The 22,850-nt window shown below is 43.3% G+C and overlaps 1 protein-coding gene across 4 annotated transcripts in view; it reads left to right on the top strand.

Moving 5' to 3' along the window:
* PHF2 (PHD finger protein 2) overlaps positions 1-22,850 on the top strand; it is an 85,881-nt gene that overhangs the window by 54,203 nt on the left and 8,828 nt on the right. For all 4 annotated transcript variants that reach the window (XR_010614226.1, XM_065686960.1, XM_065686958.1 and 1 more), the window contains exons 5-17: positions 98-239; positions 3,218-3,404; positions 3,643-3,805; positions 5,603-5,690; positions 6,328-6,434; positions 7,596-7,687; positions 8,972-9,061; positions 10,297-10,668; positions 11,530-11,649; positions 12,910-13,028; positions 13,680-13,858; positions 14,060-14,133; positions 15,878-16,035. Coding sequence is in view for 3 of the 4 variants with exons in the window: in XM_065686960.1 (XP_065543032.1) it covers positions 98-239; positions 3,218-3,404; positions 3,643-3,805; positions 5,603-5,690; positions 6,328-6,434; positions 7,596-7,687; positions 8,972-9,061; positions 10,297-10,668; positions 11,530-11,649; positions 12,910-13,028; positions 13,680-13,858; positions 14,060-14,133; positions 15,878-16,035 (1,891 nt within the window). In the remaining variant the exon portion in view is untranslated. The remainder of the gene's footprint in view (positions 1-97; positions 240-3,217; positions 3,405-3,642; positions 3,806-5,602; positions 5,691-6,327; positions 6,435-7,595; positions 7,688-8,971; positions 9,062-10,296; positions 10,669-11,529; positions 11,650-12,909; positions 13,029-13,679; positions 13,859-14,059; positions 14,134-15,877; positions 16,036-22,850) is intronic.

Below are 22,850 nucleotides of genomic sequence, written 5' to 3'. Positions count from 1 at the left end.
GAGATGTTTCTTGAGATGTTACCTCACCTACAAGCACACAAAATGGGGCAAGTCAGGCTACCCTTCAATCTCTTTTTTTCACTGAATTCATTTGTAGGACCAGAGAGGAGTGTTGATGTCACTGATGTCACCAAGCAGAAGGACTGCAAGATGAAGCTCAAGGAATTTGTGGATTACTACTACAGCACAAACAGAAAAAGGGTCCTCAATGTGACCAATCTGGAGTTCTCGGACACGAGGTAAGAGCCCAGCCTGCTGCACTATGTGGTGTCTGGGCATGTGGTTGGGTTCAGCTGGGAGAGGCTGAGCAGCCTCTGCTGTCTCTGGTGGTTTCTTCTTTAGGAAGTGCTGTTTAACCTTGGGGCAGCAGCTTCTTGTCACTCTGGCTCTCCACTGCATGATCCATCTGCAGCCAGTTCAGGCAAGGCACAGCAGAACAGAACATTCTGTTATTTTTCAGTTTTATTTTAACTCCAGTAGTATAGGTATAGTTATTTCAGTGCATAGAGCTAGAACATAACATAACTGATGCTCCAGGAGTGAATTCTCTGCCTTGCCCTGGTAGTGAATGACAACAGTCTGTTTCTCATATAATATTAGGGACTTAGATGCAACTTGATAGTTACTGGTAAGACCAAAGAAAGGAGGTCAGAGATGTCCACAGAAGTATGATCGCAGAATCTCAGACTGGTTCGGGTTAGAAGGGGCCTTAAAGCTCATCCAGTTCCAACCCCTGCCACGGGCAGGGACACCTCCACCTGGAGAAGGTTGCTCCAAGCCCTGTCCAGCCTGACCTTGAACACTGTCAGGGATGGGGCAGCCATAGCTTCTCTGGGCAACCAACAAATTCTTTGGGCAACCAATCTCCTCAGAGCCTTCTTTTTCAAAATGCATTGGACAGCAGTGAGCATCCTGCTTGTACAGCACCAGACTGAGTACCTCAGAGGTTGTTTACTGAAACCTGCTGTTTAAAGTAGCAGAGTGAGTAAGTAGGTGAGGTGTGGCTTTAGGTATAGTGTAACACGTCACTGAAATCTCATAGACCTCATAGCAGCCTTCCAGTATCTGAAGGGGACTTATAGGGATGCTGGGGAGGGACTCTTCATTAGGGACTGTAGTGACAGGACAAGGGGTTAAAACTTAAACAGGGGAAGTTTAGATTGGATATAAGGAGGAAATTCTTTCCTGTGAGGGTGGTGAGGCACTGGTATGGGTTGCCCAGGGAGGTTGTGAGTGCTCCATCCCTGGCAGTGTTCAAGGCCAGGTTGGATGAAGCCTTGTGTGGGATGGTTTAGTGTGAGGTGTCCCTGCCCATGGAAGGGGGGTTGGAACTAGATGATCTTGAGGTCCTTTCCAACCCTAACTATTCTATGATTCTATGATTCTAAATCGATATAGTTCACTACTCCTATATCGTGTGTTACAGTTTTAGTTTCAGTGCTTTCGCGAGATAACCTGCAATCTGTATGGCAGGTTACAACTGCAGTGATGCTGAGATCTCAGTGGGCAGTTAGAGGGTGATGGTACAGATCAGCTCTGAACTTGAGGTCATGGTGCTTTACTGGTGCAGCAAGCCAGAGGTAGTGGTGCTGGAGATGAGAATGTCACCAGTCCTCAATGACAGGAAGCCCCTTATTCTCCTCGTGCTTTATATTATAATTAGCTGATGTAAATGCCTTACTGCTTTGTGCTTTACAGAGCTGTATTCATCACCTGAGCTGTGCTTTTTTCCAGAAGTAGGCAGATGCATCTGTGATGTGCTGAAGTTTGTGCAACTGTGCAGATAATTTTTACAGTGCTTGCATTCCTTTCTGGGGAGCTGGTGCTTCTGGAAAGGCAGTGTCAGGGAAGGAAGAGATTCCTTTTTGTAAAATGCTACACAGAAGATGATGAGAGTCATCATCTTATAAAAATAAAGAGTGGTTGATGTGGGGAGAATTCCATTTTAGTGAGAAGACTTCAAGTGGTCTTAAAAAGAAAGCTGATGAATAATTACTAGCTCATGTTTTGAAAGCCGTTACCTTTAGCCCTGTAGTTAGTGTTTTAGGAGCTCACACCCATTTCTGCAGAAAGCATCTCCAGTAATTACAGGCTTCAAGGATTACCAAGATTTTCAGTTGAGATTTTTTTAGCCATTATCCCAGAATAACGGGAGGTCTTTTGTTCTGCAGGACTGGTGGAGCTGTCACTCAGCTCCTGCTGATTTAGACATTAATGAGCAAATATTTTATTTCTTAACATAGGCACTGACACTTTAATTGAATGCACTGCTCCATCTTTCCCTTCCATTTGAAATGGAGCTATTGTTATCAGTGGTTGACAGTGAGCATAACTGACACATGGGAGTGTTTAATTTTAGTTTGAAGTGCAGATACTCTTCCTGACATGGTATTTTAGAGCGTCCAACAGTGAACCTCCACCCCCTGCAAATATTAGTCCAAGATTTTGGGCTATTTAAACATAAAATTTAGCATATTCTGGGGTTAAACACTTTAAATACCTGTTTATTATGCTACTACATTGTCTTAACAGTGATTTATAGTCTATATTACATATTAAATATAAACATAAATTATATGTTTCTATTTTATAAATTACATAATTTCATACAATATTAATATATGCTCAATGTAAATAAGTATGTTCATGTGTATAAATTAGATATTACATATGCTATATTTTAAATATATTCACATTATCAACCCAGATTAGACTTTTTCCTTCTTCTGAGTTTTTAATATAATTTAATCAGTCTAACAAAAAAGATCACTGTGATTTCCAGCATCAGATTGAGACTTACTTAGTCCTTAAGTACTAATGTTATTGTTATTAATATGAAGCTTAACTTGCAAACTTTCTAAGATTTATGTAGGGGTACACACAATTTCACTGCCTCATCTGATGGGGGTGGAGAAGTGACCACGATCACAGATCTGTTGGTAACTGAGCCTACATGGCAAGAGGCAGGGACTGGGAAAACACAAACAGCATAGACTTGATTAGGAATACTGCTACTGAAGAAAGTCAAAGGATCATTGCTAAGTTATCAGGTTTTAAAAGCCTTAAGTCTCTGTCTGTAAAAAGAGATTTGAGACCTTTTCTAAAGGCAAAGCAGTCCCACTGGCACACAAGGATTGCTGTGCCAGCATTAGAGTCACACTCTGCTTTTCGTTCTGTCAGGGTCCTTGTACTCATGTTTTCAATTCTCTCTGTAAAGGATGTCCAGTTTTGTAGAGCCTCCAGATATAGTTAAGAAGTTGTCCTGGGTGGAAAACTATTGGCCTGATGATGCTCTTCTGGCTAAACCAAAAGTCACCAAGTACTGCCTGATCTGTGTGAAGGACAGCTACACAGATTTCCATATAGACTCGGGAGGAGCTTCTGCCTGGTACCATGTCCTGAAGGTGAGGGCCATGTTTTTGCAGTGTATCTAGCAACAAACTAAACTTCATATGCAAAGACCATCCTAAAATTCTCTCCAGACTTCAGGTCTGAGTCTTTTTAATCCTCATTCCTGTTGTATCCGTAAGTAATATGCAGAGAGGTATATGTATTTAGATTAATACTTGTGTGTGTGTGTGTATCTCTGCCAGCATTGTTTAGTTTGGATGCTTGTTGCTAATTTTATGTTTTCTAATTCAGGGGGAAAAGATATTTTATCTCATCAAACCAGCCTCTGCAAATATTTCTCTTTATGAACGCTGGCAATCAGCAGCAAACCACAGTGAGATGTTTTTTGCAGACCAAGTAGACAAATGCTACAAATGCACAGTTAAACAAGGACAGACACTCTTCATTCCATCAGGTGAGCAGGCTGTGGCAGGTGAGGTTTCTGCTCATTTTAAAGCTGCTGAAGTAGTGTGTCCAAAGTGCTAGAGGGATGTGATTTGATGATTTTCTCTGACAAAGCATGAATTCAGATTCTCAGTAGAAGTATAATTTCATATGCTTGTAAAAAAACAGCCAAAACAACAAACCCCTAGAACTTATACTGTTTTATATGAATATTTTAGCAGCCTTTAAAAAAATTAAGCTAGTAAGTAGTGTTCTACTCTTAGTGTAGCTGGCCTGCAGTAACTCATGAGTTCTCCCTCTGTATCCAACTATGACATTGGTTCTTTTTGCCGTCTAACAGAGGATTCATGCAGAATTACTTTCTGATCACAATTACCCACAAAATCCTTTTCATGGTCATTGGTTTCTCATGACACAAAGGAACTATAGGTGCCTGCAGAAATGTGAGTGTGCATGTATAGTTTCACCTGAGAGTGAAAACCTGGGCCTCACAGATTTTTATGAATTACTTCGTAGACTCAGGCTTTCATTGCAGGTTAGGGGTGGTGGATTTTGTTCTTCTTTGTTCCTGGAAGGATCTTTATAAGCATACGGAGTTGATCAGAAGACAGTGTAGAGTTGATACTCCTGCCCCTGTTCCTCACCTTCCTATCACCATGGACCATGAACAGCATTGCTGTTTCCAGCAGTCCATTACCTGTTGAAACTATGATCTGTTTGGGACAGGGATTTTCTTTCCCTGCACTGCCCACTCAAGCCATAACCTGAGAGAGGCTTCCAGGCAGCATGAGTAAGTAAGAGCACTAGTACTTGTGATTTGGAGGCAGCATCAAGTAGTGCCATATGTCTATGTGTGAGTATATTCTTTTTACACACTGGAATTCTACTTTGACTGTAAAAACTGGAAAGCAGGTATTTTTCTCATGACCATATGTGGAGCAGATGGTGGAATAAACGCCAAGCAATTTATAAGGATTCACGGAATCACAGAATCACAGAATCCCGGCCTGGTTTTTGTTGGAGGGGACCTTAAAGCCCATCCAGCTCCAATCCCTGCCACGGGCAGGGACACCTTCCGCTAGAGCAGCTTGCTCCAAGCCCCGGTGTCCAGCCTGGCCTTGAGCACTGCCAGGGATGGGGCAGCCACAGCTTCTCTGGGCACCCTGTGCCAGCGCCTCAGCACCCTCACAGGGAAGAGCTTCTGCCCAAGAGCTCATCTCAGTCTCCCCTCGGGCAGGTTCAAGCCATTCCCCTTGGCCTGTCCCATCAGGCCCTTGTAAAAAGTCCTTTCACTAACGCTCTGATTTGATTCACTATATTTGATTCACTCTATGCATAATATATAAAAAATTCATCAATTTGAGTGTATTTTTGTATGAAAACGAATGTTTGGAAAAACACCCTGTTCCCGAAACTACAATAAATTTAGTGTCAGAAACTGCCACAGATTTTTATGGTGATGTGAAAGCAGCTACCATTATGTAGCTGCTGCTGCTGCTTTCCACAGTGACAAGAAAGTAATGTCAGTGTGAGCAGAATGTCCCCTCTCACCATCTGACAGTTGAAGGTAGTGCTGGGATTGGGACCGGGAGGCAGTGGTACATAGTAACTCCCTGGGCTGGGCCTTTGTCATGCAAAACAAACAAGGGGCGACTTTGTGTGGTTCTCTGTATGTGATTGGTGCTGATGTGAATTGAAGAGCTGTATTGGTACCTAGGAAGTAATATGGGTTATAAACATCTTGTTGTGAATAAAGTCTTTGTTACTGTCATTCCAGTTTTTACCCTCAGGACTCTTTCTCTTTTAGGTTGGATTTATGCAACTCTAACACCTGTAGACTGCCTGGCCTTTGCAGGACATTTTCTACATAGTCTAAGTGTTGAAATGCAGATGAGGTAATCTGTTTTAAGTATCTAAAGTTAGGTGGAGGTTCATTTTGTAATACATTGGCCATTGACTCTCTTGTTAATTAACCTACACACTACCGTTACTACTGTGTAGTTACTACTACACATGCAGTGATGATGATGGAGGTCTTTTGGGCAGTTTTGGAAAGTGTATCGCCATTTGTCCCCTTTAACTGTGTTCTCTTGTGCTGAGCTATTCCAAGCTGTCTTTACTACCATTGCATATCTCATGGAAAGATACGTGAGGTGCTTGGCTCAATGTGGCCATATCCTGAAGGAAGAACTGTTAAAACCTGTCAGTTTTACCCTAGAACATGCCATTTGCCCTCTGGATAAGCCCCCACCTCCTCAGCTGGGCTCTTTGCCCACTGTAAGACAATAAGTAGTCACTTCACTGAGGCTGGACAAATAATGCAATGAAACTAGCTAACGTATGTATCACACAGTTTCTTCCCAGTGTTACTTTTATGTTTTGTTACTTTGGTCTGAAGCCAGAATACATGGTAGCAGCACAAAGAAATGAAGCACTGCAAAATGAACCTCAGGCATTTATGCGCAGTGCTTGTCACCGAGGGACATACTTGTGCCCTGCTATGCTCTGAGTTCGTGTGGCTTTGTGTTACAGAGCATATGAAGTAGAAAGACGGTTGAAAATTGTTAGTCTGACCCAGTTTCCAAACTTCGAAACTGCATGTTGGTACATGGGGAAGCATCTGCTGGAGACATTCAAAGGTAAAACTGCATTTCTTTGCCTGCCTTAATTACTTAGCTTTGGGGGCCTGGAAGTAGTTACTCTTAATTTCTGCTGATGTGCCACATAGAAGATGGTGGACAAAACCAGTCTCGAAAAACACTTTTAACATCCCAGCAGAACATGCTGGTCTGGTCCAGCTCTCTCCTTAACCTACTGCCATCTCACTCTAGGAAGGACCTTAACTGTCCCTCTTACCTGTGCCTAAGGGAAGGTTTCATCTTCTTTATAAACAGAGGAAATAGCATCGTATCACTTTTTTAGATGTTAGTTTCCTGTTCAGTCTAGGTTCATTCGTTGTTTTAACCTCATGAACTACAGGCTCTTTCAGTTCAAGGCATAGAGTAGCCCTTCCTTCTCCCATCATCCTGCTGATCCCCATTGAAGTACATGGGCACGTCACAGAAACATAGGGCCAGGGGAACGCCAGCCATGTGGCCAGTGGGAACACTGAGAACTAAAGCAAAGTCTCCTATGAAATTCAAAATCTTCCAAATCAGATTCCTTCAGAGTTGATCTGAACATCCACGTGTGCATGTTCTTCACAGATTTGCTCTTTGCCTTTGTTTCGCTTACTAAAAACATGTCTTGAGGCACCCACCTGATCCTTTTATAATGAGAAAAATGTGTGTAATTAATAAGGAAGGTGAAGGGTCCGTCTGAGTGGTGCCTGGAAGGGGTGTCTTTATGACCTACTCAGCAGAAACTGGAGTGAGGGGAGATGTTCAGGCAAGCTTGTACTCATGCCCAAGTGAAATGCTTTGCCCACTATACCCTTTGTTTCCACATACTGGTATTTGCTTTTCTGATCAGAATAAAAGAACTGCTGATGGTACCTTTTTATTCCCACAGCCTAGGCTGTGTGAACATGGAAGCTAGCTTGAGTATGGCACCAAGAAAGGAACCGGAAGGATTACCAATGTAGACATAACTTACAGGAACACAGTGTAGGAAGTCTGGGTTGGATTTATGACATAGTAAATATACTCCTTATTGCCATCAAATTATAGTAGGGATTCAGTTGTGGTGACCAACTTCCAAAGAGTTAGATTTCGCAGTTAAACATTTTCAAATGAAAGGCTTTATGTAAAACACCTTTAGCTCTCAGTGCTTGAATGGCATCGTTTTCTCCCTCTACTTAGGTTTGCATAAAGCTGGGCAACAGCCTCCTGCTCATTTACTCCAAGGAGCAAAAATTCTCAATGGTGCTTTCAGGTCATGGACTAAAAAACAGGTAGGAGAAGAAGCCTGTTTTAATATTGTCTGTTTGCCAGTCACTGAACAGAGAGCAAATGCCTCGACAAATAGTATCTCCATAGCAAACCAGCTAATTTTGAAGTCCAAAGGGAAGGGACTGGGAGAACATGGAAGGAGGGCAATAGCTGGGATTTCATAGTGCCACGTGAAGAGACAGCAATGAAAAAGGTGCCACAAGAGATGATTTTAACAAGTCACCTCTGCACACAGCTCGAGGGATACTGAATGGATGTTCCCCTGACTCTGAGCCTCTTCGTGTGCCAAGTCAATTAAGTAGAGGTTGTGTATGTGAGCAGGGCTTAGAGAAACACCTGCATTTTTGCATGCACAAGGTGCCCATTTCTTGCAAATCAACACATTAATTGAGCGAGGAAATACATCTGGGTTGGAGAGAAGGCTTAAAGGCATTTGCAGGCTAAATTTCCTGCTGCAGCCATTGCAGAAGTGTTATTCTTGCATGTGTTGCTCCTCGAGCTTGGGGGAATTAGCTGCAGGAGACAGGCCATTTGATCATAAAATGTGACCAGGGGAACTAGCAGCTTCAGGATTTTCACACATTTCAGGAAGGGATGAGCAGCTGAGTACACACTGCTGCACACACAGTTAGGTCCTTCAGTGGCTGTCCCACATTTAAATGTAGCCTGGGACTTGACTGCTCCTTACTGCAAAAAGACAGTGCTCAAGCCTGAATTCAGGATTGCTCCCTGGTTCCAGTAGAAGGATTAACCAGTGTGCGAGCTCTCTTCTCCCTGTCACCCTGTTTATTTTTCCACTTGCCATGCAGATGAGAAGTAGGAGTCCAAGGAAGTTGGACTGTGTTGGTGTTTAGGTAAAGTTTAACTTTGAATATTATAACATGACATGTGAACGCAAATGTTAGTCCTGCCAGGGAGCTTCCAGAGTGCCCTGCTGAGGAATTACATGTGTGTTGTACTCACTGAAGACACCAGCCTGAGATGTAGATGCAGGAAAGGAATTTCTCATAGAATCTGATATTAAGGGGTGAACAAAGTGATGTTACAGTTGTGAAAATGCAGTAATATCTGAAAAAGACTATTGACTTTGTTGTTCTCTCAGGACAACTACAGTAACATCCACAAGGGGGAAAAAAGGTGTATTTTTTCCTTATCTGGACTATTGAGGCACTCAGTATTGACTTCAGTACATAGGAAAAATATGCACGTGTCACTTAGAGAGCTTTTTTATATATTTTTGCAAAAAACACGCACAGAAACAGCAATCTGGCTTTGTTGTGTTTTAGGCTTTAGCAGAGCATGAAGATGAGCTACCAGAAAACTTCAAACCAGCACAACTTATCAAGGACCTTGCCAAAGAAATAAGATTAAGTGAGGTTTGTGCTGTTTTCATTATATTAACTATATTGGTCTCTCAATAATCCAGGCTATGAAATGGATGAATTGAAATAAATGAATCTTCTTCCCTACTCTCTTCATTAAAGGAATTCATATGAGGTTTCATGCTGGTGATACATGGCTCAGGACTCATGTCTCAGGCTGACTTGCCACATGCTCTGGGCTCCTGTTTGCTTTCTCCTCAGCGTTACGCAGTGTCTGCCGGTCATACATCCTTTCTCCTCTACCTTCTCCTAGCTGGACTGGCCACACTCTCCCCTCTATACGTTTTTATTCATTCACTTAGCTATTCCCTACCCAAAAATATGATAGAACTCACAGAACACTGTTCCTATCCCCGTGATCATGCTCCCTGTGTAGGATTTCCCTTTCCTTATGTTCATGGTCTTGTCTATGACACTGTCTGAACTTGGAACTATTCTTCTATACATTGTCCCAGTAAGAAGCCTTGCTCTTGGCTGGCTTCCAGACAGAATTACTATGGGAAATGTGGTAACTGTAACAACAACCTCTCCTCAAAAAACAACCTTTAAAAAAGGAGGTTGCATGGAGGTGGGCCTCCTCTGTGTGACAGTGCAGGACGGCCATAGGTAGTTCAGTTGTTTTAAGAGGACGTTGTGTTACATTCCCCCTCTTTCTAACTATATCCCAAGATCTCCAAATTGAAATCTGTCTTGTCCCTTTATCCTCTTTGATGTGGTATGGAAGTTTTCTGATTGTCAGGATGGCAAGTTAAGCAGAAAATCATTTCTTTTTAATTAGTCAGACAGCATTAACTTTAATTAGGCAGCTATTTTACTGCTGCTTTTTCCTGAGGGCATGAAATATGATTCTGCTACATTTATCACATGTGAATTAAATGCTCAAGCTGGTTAGCATTTTAAACAAAAGACCATTCATTTTGTATGGACAGTCCATCTGACAGTCCTACCTGGGCATAAAACCTGATGAGAGTGACTTTCCTTACAAAGCTGCTGGAGTTTCTCCAAGCCAAACTTGTGCTTGAGCAACATGGGGTGGGAATTAGCGGTGAGCAGTGCATTATTCTGTGATGTGGTCTTTGTTCCCTGGCCAGCCTGACCTGGGAATGCAGTTACCCTTTATGGAAGGGAGGATCTTTGGGGTTTGTTTCCCCAAGGAAGACAGGGTGAGGTGAATACCTAACGTGAAGCAGGTGCGTCTGAATGCCTTTCCATTTTGTGCTGAACTCCAGAATGCTTCAAAAGCCAGCAAAGCAGACACGAGTGCCAACACCAACACCGAGGAGATGTGTCCCATGGAGAAGGAGGAGGCACCATCACCCATCCAAGCAACGCCTCCACCCCAGCCTCTGGAAAAGCTCCCGAAAAAAAAGACTCCCAAAACTGTGAAAACTCCCAAGCAACTGAAGCCATCCAAACCCCCCAAACTTCCCAAACCCCCCAAGCCCCCCAAGCCTCCCAAAACACCGAAAGTTAAGGGAGAAGGGAAAAAGAAAGGAAAGAAGGCAAAAGAGAGTCCCCCACCAGCCATCCCCAATCTGGACTTGCTGGAGGCACACACAAAGGAGGCTTTGACAAAGATTGAGACGCCAAAGAAGGGAAAGGTGGGTCCCATTTTAACTTCACCCTTTTCTCCTGCCATAATAAAGATAAATTCTAGGGGTTTGAACTGGATGAGTTTTAAAGTCCCTTCCAACCCAAACCAGTCTGGGATTCTATGATACTCATTTGAAATGGAACCTCCAAGAAACCTATGATTCAAACTGAGTCTGGCAAGCTTCTGCCAGTTGACAGCCCAAACTGAGGCAAGGTGAAAATGAAAAGATATTTTTAATGGCTTTTTGTTTTTGCTCCTTGAACCATTATATTCTTATTTCAGGTGTTATTCACATACACACAGTTCCGTAACCAAAGACGAAGGAACTCATTTCTAAAGCATCTTACTTGCATAAGATTTTAGTCTAGAATGAGTGACTGAAGATAAAACAATAGTTTGCTTCCATTTTTGCCCATGTAAGACAAGTTTCATTTTGATGTCCTTTAATTCAGCCTGAATTTTGCTGCTGACTTCAGCAGGGCCCAGATTTCATTGAGGCACAGGCAGCATGATGTGTTGTACACTGTTTGTATCAGTAAAACTGTAAGTATCAGTAAACTGTATCAGTAAACTGTAAGTATCTGTAAGTCTTGTCTAAAACACTTCTGAATTTCCTGGGAGTCTGTATGCAGTTTGTGAAACCTGCCCACGGAGCACTAGGCAGGGAGATCGCAGTACTCCTGTACATTGGTATGTCAAGGAGAAATGCAGCTGGTCTTCTGCGTTCAGCCGTTTTTGATTGAATCTCACATTTGGGCTCAGAAAGAACGAATCAGGAGTTTTCATGTTCTAATCCAGCTAAAAGGTGTGTTTCTGTACCATGCTGGCACTCCATCCTCATTGAGATACATGCTGTTTTTTTCCCCAGGCTGCAAAGAACGTTCTAAGTGCTCCCAATAAGGAAACTGCTGCTAAGCAGAATGAGGTGGAGAAATTTGAAGTTCGAGAGCAAAATAAAAGCAAAACAGAAGCCAAATGGAAGTACAAGGTAATGTCTCCTGTTAAATCCTGCTGCTGATTCTGCCATGGAAGTCAAGTGATAGGTGTCTGGAGAAATACTCACAAAAATACTCATACTAAGCAAGAGAGTATGAGGCACCAATTTTCATTTCCCAAAGAAAATGGGAAGTAATCATTGGGGGGGGTGTGGGGGGGGTGTGTGGCAGATTCTCCAAAGCATGTGCTGGATTGTCCATCTTCATCCTTGGGTAAGCCTGCAGGAACACAGTAAATAGTGAGATTTATCAGTGCTGATCTCTTGTGATTCTTACTTTAACACAGTGGAACTACTTTCAGTCTGGAGTAGTTCCAGAGAAGTCAATAACTAATGATGGCATAAACGTAGAGTTAATGAAATCTGAATTATGCCGCATGAATTTAAAGCTTTCCTTCCTGGAGGGCTAGTGTAGGTAGAGTGAGTAAAATTCATTCATAGAATAATACACTTTTTCCCTAGGTACTATTTAAAACAAGGTGATATGAGGCTTTCTTACAGAACTCGCTGCTTTGTGAACTTCTAATGACAGAGGTGCAAACAAATTCCACCGAACAAAACAAAAATACATGCTTTGTCACCTGGGGAAACTACTAAGAATCATGAATCATTAACATTAGAGACATCTATAATTTTTGTGTAAAACTAATCACAGTTAATGTGATCAGATCAATATGTACCAATTAACTCCATGGCCAGTACAGCTTAGGAAAGTACTAGGCGATGCTTAAAAAAATAATCAAAGGCTTCCACTGCACTGAATGACTTTGATACTAAATTACTGAATTCATAATTCAGGCTCTTCTGAAGGTGTGAAAGAAGCAGGTGGAGCCTAGGAAAAAAGCAGTTGTATCTGGGAGGTTGTAGGCACTGTGCTGGATTCTGTCCTTATCCACACAGGACAGTGCTGCCGAGCAGCGTGCTTGGTGCCTGCTCTGATTCACAAAATGTGTGTTTAGTGTTTGACCTCAGTCTGTACCAGTTCAAGAGAGCAATATGTATACTTGCCATCATGTTTCTGGCATGCACTGCTTAAAACTGGTGCTGAAGTGCTTCCTGACTGGGGACAAGTTCCTCGCTAAAACCCATGTTAGTGTATGGAAGACTGTAATCCTCTATCACTCACCACATTGGGGGGGAACATATTATTCTCCTCATACAAGTCAGTGGATTCTGAGGTTAGCTAGGGATCTGAAGTAACAACAAGGCATTTAACTGATTTTATTGTTTTGGCTTGGGTCTTTCTCCTTTCAGAACAGTAAACCTGATTCACTTCTAAAGATGGAAGAGGAACACAAATCAGAAAAGACACCTTTATCAGGAAATAAAGACAACAAATTTACATTCTCTTTCTCTAACAAGAAATTGCTTGGGTAAGTAAAAATCTGACAATACGCATCAACTAAAGAAGCAGACTTAAAAGTCGTTATTTAGGTTTATAATTTTTTTTATACAAGAAGATGAAAATCTGCCTTTGTGGTCAGTGCAGAAAATACACTTGCACAAAAAGTTCTTTTCTCTAGAACTTTTACCTAGAACCCAGCTTAATTTGCCGTCACAGCAAAAACCTGTCTTTGAGGCTGGTAGTTTGCTTGTGAATAGTGACTTCAGCATTCAGCATTGAGTTTTGGCACTTCAGGTTCTTACTAGTTAAGTTATATTAAGCGGGTTTGGGGCAGATCCTTCATGGTACAATTTTAAGTAACTGTAAAATGAACTCTGCATTCCAAAATTCCATGCTGCACGTGTGTTATGCAAATCACGCTATTCTTTGAGGCAGCTTTAAGCAATGTAGTGCTTATTTGAGGCCAGCCAAGGCCACTCTAGTGGGCATTATATCTTGAGATACAAATTTTATGTTCAGAAATGTGTTTGTAAACTGACCCGAGTTGCTGCGGCGCTTTGGGACGTACCCAAGTGTCCTGAGATTTCTGCATAAAGATACTCACTGTCTTCTCGAGTCCACTCACAAGGTGTTTTCCAGTCAGAGCGTTGTTACTGATTTGTAATTACTTTCCTTTCAGTTCAAAGGGAGTCAAACCCCAGCTGAACACCAGTGTGTTTGGGTCACTGCAGAATTTTAAAGAAGACAAAGCGAAACCTGTACGTGATGAATATGAATATGTGTCAGATGATGGTGAACTAAAAATTGATGAGTTTCCAATCAGGAGGAAGAAAAACACTACAAAAAGAGAACTGCCCTGTAAGAATGTTTCCTATTTTGTCTGTATCTGTACAACAAAATCTTAGGGATTAATTGTCCAAAACTAAGCTTTAAAATCTGTATGATTTATAACAAAACAAGCTGTGTCTTAACTGTCAGTCCAGTATAAGTGGATTGGCAGTACTGGGTTTTGAAGAGAAAAGAACCGTGACTTTCTTTCTCCTTTTGTTTTCAATTCAGTTCTGTCAGATAAAAAAGACACTCTGCAGCACACTCCTGTTAAGAAGCCAAAGGTGGAGTCGGTATCATACAAGGTATGGTTATTATTGTACCTATCACAGGAAGCAGTCATTGTATGTCTCTAACAGTACATGCGGCAGGGCTGTGATGGCAGGAGCAAAGCCTTCTTATGGCTGCTGTGGCATCCTCTCCTTCACTCCAGTCACAGCCTGCCCAGAATAGGTGGCAGCCAGACATTGCCAGGAATAAGTGTCATGTGGTGCTGTGGCTTGAGCTGCTGGTGCATGGGCAGGCTTGGTGGGAGGCTTGTGGGGACCATGACAGTTGTCCATCACCACAACAACAGGAACAAGGAAGAACTTCCTTCTTACCTTCCCGTAAGAAGGAACGGGAAGGGTCAGGAGTTTTCTGTCATACCTGGCTTGATGTTACGTTGCTGATTGATAAACACAAGGGGCTGTCTCAGGCTGCACTCTCAACCTGTGTCTGTTCTCCTGTTTCCATTCACTTTAACACTGGTTGTTAAAGTTCCATGTTCATGTTTGACAGATGAAACTGCAAGTACTCGTACAATGGAACTCATGTCACTTCTCATTTCACATTATTAGAAGCCCTTAATACCTATTAGGTGGCAATTAAAGGTTTTGTTTACTATCACTTAGCAGAGTCTCCCTCTGCCCATTATGGGTTTACATCTAGAATGCTGTCAACACAGCGTGATACTTTACATGTCCCTTTACATGCAGTGTCAATGTGCCTGTTGATAGCTTGCCTTCAGGAAGTTGAACAGCACATATGGAAGCTTGCTCTGTATTAGCATGGAAGCTTAATATTGGAAATTAAATGACATTAAAACTTAATGTTTTGCCCAACTGTGATTAATAAAATAAAAAAAAATCGTATTATAATATCTGAATAAATCAGGAAAAGTAAAATACATTATTAACACAGCACTGTAGCTGACTCAAATGTTTGACCCTAAGAACTAAGAAATCCTTTTATCCTGGTTCGGCTCAGACATATTCAAGAGCAAGTGCAGACCTCCTTGCCTGAGTTAGTAGTTGTTGCCTGGATACCAGTATACAGAGAACAGGGAAAAACCTGCTGGTATCTCGCTGTGCAGAAGCTAAAGGAGGGAGGCCAGTCCCTGGAGAGGACAGTGCAGGCTACGCATAAGGGCTAGTTCTTTAGAGGTCTGAAAACAGGGCTGGAATGGGGAAAAAGGATGTTCTGTTATACTCTAGACTACAGTGCATAGAGATACCAGCCCCAGAAAGACAGCAGATGCAGGCAGCTTCCTTCAGAGGCCTCAGTTTCCACTGTTTCTATGTGGCTATCCCATTCCTCTGGCAGTTCTCCCTGTTCTCTTGCAGTAGTGATGCCAGAACTGGGTCTGTCCCTGTGTCTGAATTGGCTCTGTTAACAGTTTTGCAAGATACAGACCTGTGCCCTGCTGCATATCTGGGCTGACAGACATATGGCCACACATTCACTTCTCTTGCTACATGGGTCTCAAGAACAGGAGCAGGGGCTGAGAAGGCAACACAGCACCTGGAAATGCCACCTTATGGTGGTTTGATGCCATGTGCAGGATCAGATCTCAGAGCTGGTTCTTCAGGGTTGGAAGGGGATAGAAATCCTGCCATGGGTATGGCCTGCAAGGCAGCTGACATTTACTGTGCTCCTGATTTTGTTTGTCTTTTGGTCTTTTGTTGTATTTAATGAAAGCACATGGCAAAGGCCAGGCCTGTGTCTCTGGAGGAGCAGGAGGCTGGGGACTAACTTCCACTTTTTTGAACCTGTTCCTTGTTTTTGCAGAGTGATGACTCGTCAGATGAAGATTTGCTTCACATTGACACAGAGGCAAAGCCAGGGCGCAATTCCAAAGTAAAGAAAGAGAGTGGAAGTTCAGCGGGAATTCTTGATCTTCTGCAGGCAAGCAAGGAAGTTGGGGGTTTGGAGTATAACACCAACAGGTAAGCACCAAGGGATGGTGTTCCCTCTTACCCATAAACAGAAAAGGCTTTTTTGTGGCTCTGTGTGTGAGAATGAATTTTGCACCTCAGCAACTGCTTTTTTTTTTTAATCCAGTAAGGAAATTCTTCCTTTACCCTGTGATCTGGAGGGAGAGGTGGGAAAGTGCATGGGAAAGATTTTGGTGATATAATGTAGAGGCATTTCCCATCTGCAAATGTTGAACATCCATTTTAGCAATAATACCATATCAGATGAATCATTAAAAAGGAAAGGAGAATTCAGTGGATGCGGCTTGAGGGCATGAATAATGGTTTTTAATGTAGTAATAATTAAGTAATGTAGTAATGTTGTAATAATAAAGTAATCTAGATGACCAGGACTCCTTCCATAAGGCATTATAAGGTGCTGTGCAGTTGCCCCAATGTCAAATGTTTGCAGGAAGAAAACAGGGAATTATCTACCCTCCTTCACACCCCGGTCATCATTCTTCTCCCTGTCAAAACACATGGCTTGGAAAACACCAAACTCTTTCATGGATACTTCTATACCTAAAATGGAAGTGCTTGTCTGGCCTTGGTTGGGTTTTATAAGGGACCTTTTTGGTAGACACTGATGTTGGCACTGGATGGTTTGGAATATGGTTAATAAGGGACAGCAGTAGAGCTTTTATTAATCCAAACAGTGAGGAGTGAAAAGCAATACAGAATTGGAAAATACAGTTCCTAGACTCAAATCCTGCAGTGCAGGATCGTCTGGAACATGGGTTTTGTTTGGGCCCATCTCCAAACAAATGGATGGGTTCACTACCTCCAGTGTTTTAAGATCTTAAACTACTGGTAGAGAATTAGGTAGCAGAAGCATTCATGTTGTTTTGAAAAAAGCTAGTGGAACTCTTCACATATGGAAATGTCTTGCTTAACTCAAACAAATCCCCAAGAAGGGCTTTGGGGAACTGACTTTATGGCTTCTGTGCACATAATGGCACCACAGACATGAACTGCTACATCTTATGCCCTGTCCTCCCTAGTAGTCTGCTGATGAAGTAGATCTTTGCTGCTGCAGTCTTAACTGGATGATTTGTCCCCCATCTGTAGAAGACCAAAGGTATTCACTTAAGCACTTTCCACTGCTCCATAGGAACCACAGCCTTGATACTTTTGGAAGCTCTGGGTAAATTATTGGCACAAGTTTCTAGCCTCTAACTATGCCTGTTGTGCAAACAAAGGAGTTATCTCCTGGAAGGTGAGAATGACAGGTCAGGTGGAGATGTGGCAGTGAAATGTATGGCAAGGCTGTTCTTGTCTGGCCTTTTAATAAGCCAGTTCCATCTCAACTCTGCTTCATTTAAAAATCATCTTTACCAGGCAGGCTAGGCATATTATGGGGTTAGAATGGTTGGGGTTGGAAAGGTCCTTAATATCATCTATTTCCAACAGCCTGCCCACAAACTAAACCATGTCACCCAAGATTCCATCCAGCCTGGCCTTGAACACTGCCAGGGATGGAGCATTCACAGCTTCCTTTGGCAACCTGTGCCAGTGCCTCACCACCCTCACAGTAAAGAACTTCTTCCTTATATCTAACCTAAGCTTCCCCTGTTTCAGTTTGAACCCATCATCCTTTGTCCTATCACTACAGTCCCTAATGAAGAGTCCTTCTCCATCATCTCTGTAGCCCCTTCAGACACTGGAAGCTGTTCTGAGGTCTCCACGCAGCTTCTCTTCTCCAGGCTGAACAGCGCCAATGTTCTCATCCTGTCTTCATGTGGGAAGTGCTCCAGCCCCTGATCATCCTCGTGGCCTCCTCTGGGCTTCCTCCAAGAGCTCCATATGCTTCTTATGTTGAGGACACCAGAGCTGCACACAATGCTCCAAGTGAGGTCTCACAAGAGCAGAGTAGAGGGGCAGGATCACCTCCTTCAAACTGCTGGTCATGCTCCTTTTGATGCAGCCCAGGACACAGCTGGCTTTCTGGCCTGCGAGCAGTGTTGGTTCTCCAGGATGGCTGTGTGAGGCAGAATTTATCCTACTCATGATTCATATAGCAGATATTGCCAGTGGCAGGGGGGTTGGAACTAGATGAGCTGTAAGGTCCCTTCCAACCCAAACCGTTGTGATTCTATGGTGCATGAGAGCAAGAGGTGTGTTGCACCATTTTATATGTGCAAAACAGCAAAACCAGTTTGCTTTGAGCAGTAAAGCCACATCCCACATTCCGTAGTGTCAGTATCTGTTTCCTCCCTGCTTTGTCTAGATCTGCTTTGGTTATAAAAGCCACAGAACCTGTGGAGGAAGTAGAAACAGCTATAGGAGTGGTCTGAGAGTTGAGAACAGACTGGACAAAGAGGTGGATGCTGTCCTCACCCATGCTGGGCCTTTGCTGGCTATTGGGGGCTGTGACCCAGGAAAAGACGAAAGGACCTGTTAAAATGGAATGAAAATGCTCGCTCAGATAGGAAGATACTATTATCTAAACCCAGGAAAGATGGGAAGCTAAAAGCCATAACCGAGAATTCCAAAAGATGCGCCTTCTGGTCAATGGGGAACATATGGAATAAGTTACTAGAGGAAACCATAGAAGCAAATTTTATCAGTGAGTTTAAATATATATATATATATTTATATATACGTTTTTTGATGTTTAGAGAGAAGATGGAATTTTTTAAGGTCGCAACGTAGTGACAGAGCTATAGAGAAATCAAAAGGAGGGAGTGTTTCTGAACCAGAGACATCTTTTGGTTCAATCTTCTCCGTTTATTAGGCAGTTGTCTCTTTCACAGCTTAGAGATTAAAGCATGTTATATAGACTGGCTTCGTGCAGAGTACATCAGTTCTGGAGTGCCAGGCAGCCCTGTGACAGCAGTCTTGCCATTGTGCAGCAACATTGGGAGGTTGTTACTCTCTGCAGCACAGTGACTGGGATTCTCAACTCTCTGGTGAACAGAGGTGTGCATGCCGAGTGTCCTCTAAGAGTTCTCTTTTCAGTCCTAATGGGGGTGAAAAAGCCAATGATTTTCCAATCAAGTAACATAGTCACTATACGTTACAGAATCCTAGACTGGTTTGGGTTGGAAGGGACCTTAAAACTCTTCCCCGCCTAGCAAGCATCTGGTGGTTTTAGCTGCAGACAGTGCAGGAACTGAAGGAAGTTCACGCTGGAAGCTGCCAGCTTCGCCTGCAACACCCAGCACTGCATGGTAAACCCTGGTGCAGCTGCTACATGGTCCACAGGTAAAAAAATTCACATAATCCCAGACTGGTTTGGGTTGGAAGGGACCTTAAAGCCCATCCAGCTCCAACCCCTGCCACGGGCAGGGACCTCTTCCCCTGGAGCAGCTTGCTCCAAGCCCTTGTGTCCAACCTGGCCTTGAGCACTGCCAGGGATGGGGCAGCCACAGCTTCTCTGGGTACCCTGTGCCAGTGCCTCAGCACCCTCATAGGGAAGAGCTTCTGCCTTAGATCTAACCTGAACTCCCCCTGTTTCAGTTTGAACCCGTCACCCCTTGCCCTATCACTACAGTCCCTGACAAAAAGTCCCTTTCCAGCACCCTTGGAGACTGCCATAAGATACTGGAAGGCTGCTCTGAAGTCTTCATGCAGCCTTCATTCTCTTCCTTGCTTGGGAAGTGTCTTTTGCTGTCTACAACGGGTTAAAAATGCCACTCAATAATGGAGGAGGACTCAGGCCTTTCAGTTTCCTCCCTCCAGCCTGGGCTCTGGAGACTTGCAGACTTTGTGGTTTCTGAAATCAGTCACTAACGCAGTCACATAACTAAACTCCGCATGAATTAGTACACTGTGTGTTGTAGTTCAGTGGGAATGTGTCATATCAATTTTGGCTCTTGTATAAACAATTAGGCTTTGGCAGTATGTCTGCAGCTTGATTGAAGAAAGCTCCCGATAAATGAAATGAGTATGTTTCATTTCATAATTATGCTGGGCTGTTTAAATGGCCATAATGTGCTTTTTAAAAGAAATAAATGGAAGAAATATGAATACAAACCTAGCGTGTCACAACATAATGCTAGGTGGTCATGTCTGACTCTCAGCAATAATTTCCATCTTTCCTTACTTGTAAAACAGTAAAAGGTAGGCATATGTATGTACTTGTATATAGATATATATATAAAAATATATATATCAACCTTGAAAAGAGGAGACTCAGGACACCTTAGAGCAGCCTTCCAATACCTAAGGGGACCCACAGGAAACCTGGAGAAGGGTTTTGGACAAGGGCCTGTAGGGACAGGCCAAGGGGAATGGCTTGAACCTGCCCGAGGGGAGACTGAGATGAGCTCTTAGGCAGAAGCTCTTCCCTGTGAGGGTGCTGAGGCACTGGCACAGGGTGCCCAGAGAAGCTGTGGCTGCCCCATCCCTGGCAGTGCTCAAGGCCAGGTTGGACACAGGGGCTTGGAGCAAGCTGCTCCAGGGGAAGAGGTCCCTGCCCGTGGCAGGGGTTGGAGCTGGATGAGCTTTGAGGTCCCTTCCACCCCAAACCAGTCTGGGATTATGTGAATTTTTTTACCTGTGGACCATGTAGCAGCTGCACCAGGGTTTACCATGCAGTGCTGGGTGTTGCAGGCGAAGCTGGCAGCTTCCAGCGTGAACTTCCTTCAGTTCCTGCACTGTCTGCAGCTAAAACCACCAGATGCTTGCTAGGCGGGGAAGAATTATTGCAGTAACCTAATCTCTCAATCATGTGTCCTTGTCTTTACAAGAGTAAAAGGAAAGAATAAAATCCCTAACAGGGAGGCCATGCAAAATCCCAAACTGGTTTGGGTAGGAAGAGACCTTAAAGCTCACCCAGTTCCAACCCCCTGCCACTGGCAGGGACACCTTCCACTAGAGCAGCTTGCTCAGAAGTCACAGAGCCACAAACCATTAAGAAGTGCTCTAGCTGCTTTGCTCCTGCTCCCCCACGGATTTCAAGTGTTTGCTAAGTCAGAGTTGTAACCCACAGATAGTTCACTCCCATAAATATTTTGAGTTTGAAGTCACTGCTGAAGCGGCAGGAAGGGGATAGATATGTCCTTCCAGAGCTTACAAATTGCTTCCTGGGTCTTTCTGAATTCTTTCAGGCTTAGAAAGCTGCAGTGCTTCTAACGGAAGCATGCACAAGCACGTGCTCTAATGAGAAACACTTTGCCCCACGCACAGCTCTGTGTCTTTGAGACATTTCTCCCACACTTTCAGGCTGTGGTCTGACTCTCAGAACCACTGGTTTTGATCATATTCCACTATTTACTTGTTGAAGTTTGTGTCGCTTAAGGCAGTTTCTCTCTGATTTGCCGATTTAGTGGCCACTACTTGATGGTCTGTTTGCAGTGTTTTGAGAGGTTGATGTTTGCAAAAGCAGTTGGGGGAAAAACTGGAAAGCGAATACGTTAATTTCTTATAGATGGTGCAAAATATGCGTTTGATAGGAGAAGGCTAAAGCATCTGGCATGATAATGAAGGGATTAAAATGTCTCTTTCCTAACTAAGCATTCTTTTATTCATTGAGTTTCTAGCTGCTAACCCCAGTCTTAACTCATTTCCAGGATTATTTATTAATGCAATTAGTGCCCAGAAACTCCCATTATGTCTTGTCCATTACTCTATCCTGAGTCCTGTAATGGTTTAAAGTGGATTAACTTAAAGTAAAGTAAGAGAAAGCAATGTGGTACTGCTAATTTGCTTGGGAAATTCTGTATCTTGGTGGCTTCTGCTGCACAACCGTAAAAATATCATTCCCACAGCAAAGGGGGGTGGGGAGGTGGGGGGTGGTGTTTGCATTTTGCATTTCACTTTTTGCCCAAACTCCAAAGTTCTGGCAGCGCTTGAGGATGTGTTCTGCCTGCCACAGAATTAATGTCTGACTTCATCTGAGGAGATTATCATTCCTCTGCATTCTCTGTGGTGGGGAGCTTGCTTTCCACATCACTAAGCATAGATGCCAGTCAGAATTTACATGTTGTTGACCTCAGCCTGCTCCATAGGAGTGTTTCTTCCTGTAGTAGATGTGCTGTGCCTGTTGACAACTGGCATTAAAATACCAAAAAGCAAGTTCCATGAAAGCAAGGTTTTCACCCACCCTGCAGCCCCCCCATCCAGTCCATGTCTCTCCAGCATCTCCTGTAATCAGTCCATCCCACACCCATATCAGAAAACCATCCCAATGCATTATAGAAATTTCTTCAGTTGTTTGTGACCCACGATAGAATCATAGAATGATTTGGGTTGGAAAGGACCTTAAGATCATCCAGTTCCAGCCCCCTGCATGGGCAGGGACACCTCACAGCAGACCATGTCGCCTAAGGCTCTGTCCAGCCTGGCCTACAATATTCTTTTCTAGGAGATGCTGGAGTGGTGATATCCCCCAGTGTGAACTGCTGCCTGTGATCATGAGCTTCCTTACAGTTGTTCAGATTCTTCCTCTACTCTCTTGGCAGCATGTCACAGAAGCACACCATAGCATCCCCCTCCAGTGCTGACCCATAAGCCCTTAGAGCTGGTAGTAGAGACACTGTATCATTGCCAGACTCTTTCCAGTGATGCCCAGGGACAGGACTGTTGCAGATTATCTTAAGTTTTACTGTATCTTTCTATATTTTGTGTTTGATTATGAAGCAGTTAACTATTAGAACATCTTGATTTAAGAAGTTAGCCTCTATGTTAGCATGGGATGCTGTGTTAGCCTAGAAATTAGACGCTGTGTTGCTTCAAGTCCCTGTTCTCTGTGACATGCTAGCCTTAGTCCTTACTCTCTAGAGCATAACCAAAGCACCTAGGGTTCATTGTATATAGGATGAGTTATGTGACAACCTGGCAAGGCA

Source organism: Lathamus discolor, chromosome 7 (genome assembly GCF_037157495.1).
Source record: "Lathamus discolor isolate bLatDis1 chromosome 7, bLatDis1.hap1, whole genome shotgun sequence".
NCBI classification, from domain to species: Eukaryota; Metazoa; Chordata; class Aves; order Psittaciformes; family Psittacidae; genus Lathamus; species Lathamus discolor.
Note: the sequence above shows the minus strand (reverse complement) of the source record. Positions and strands in the feature narration are given on the sequence as shown.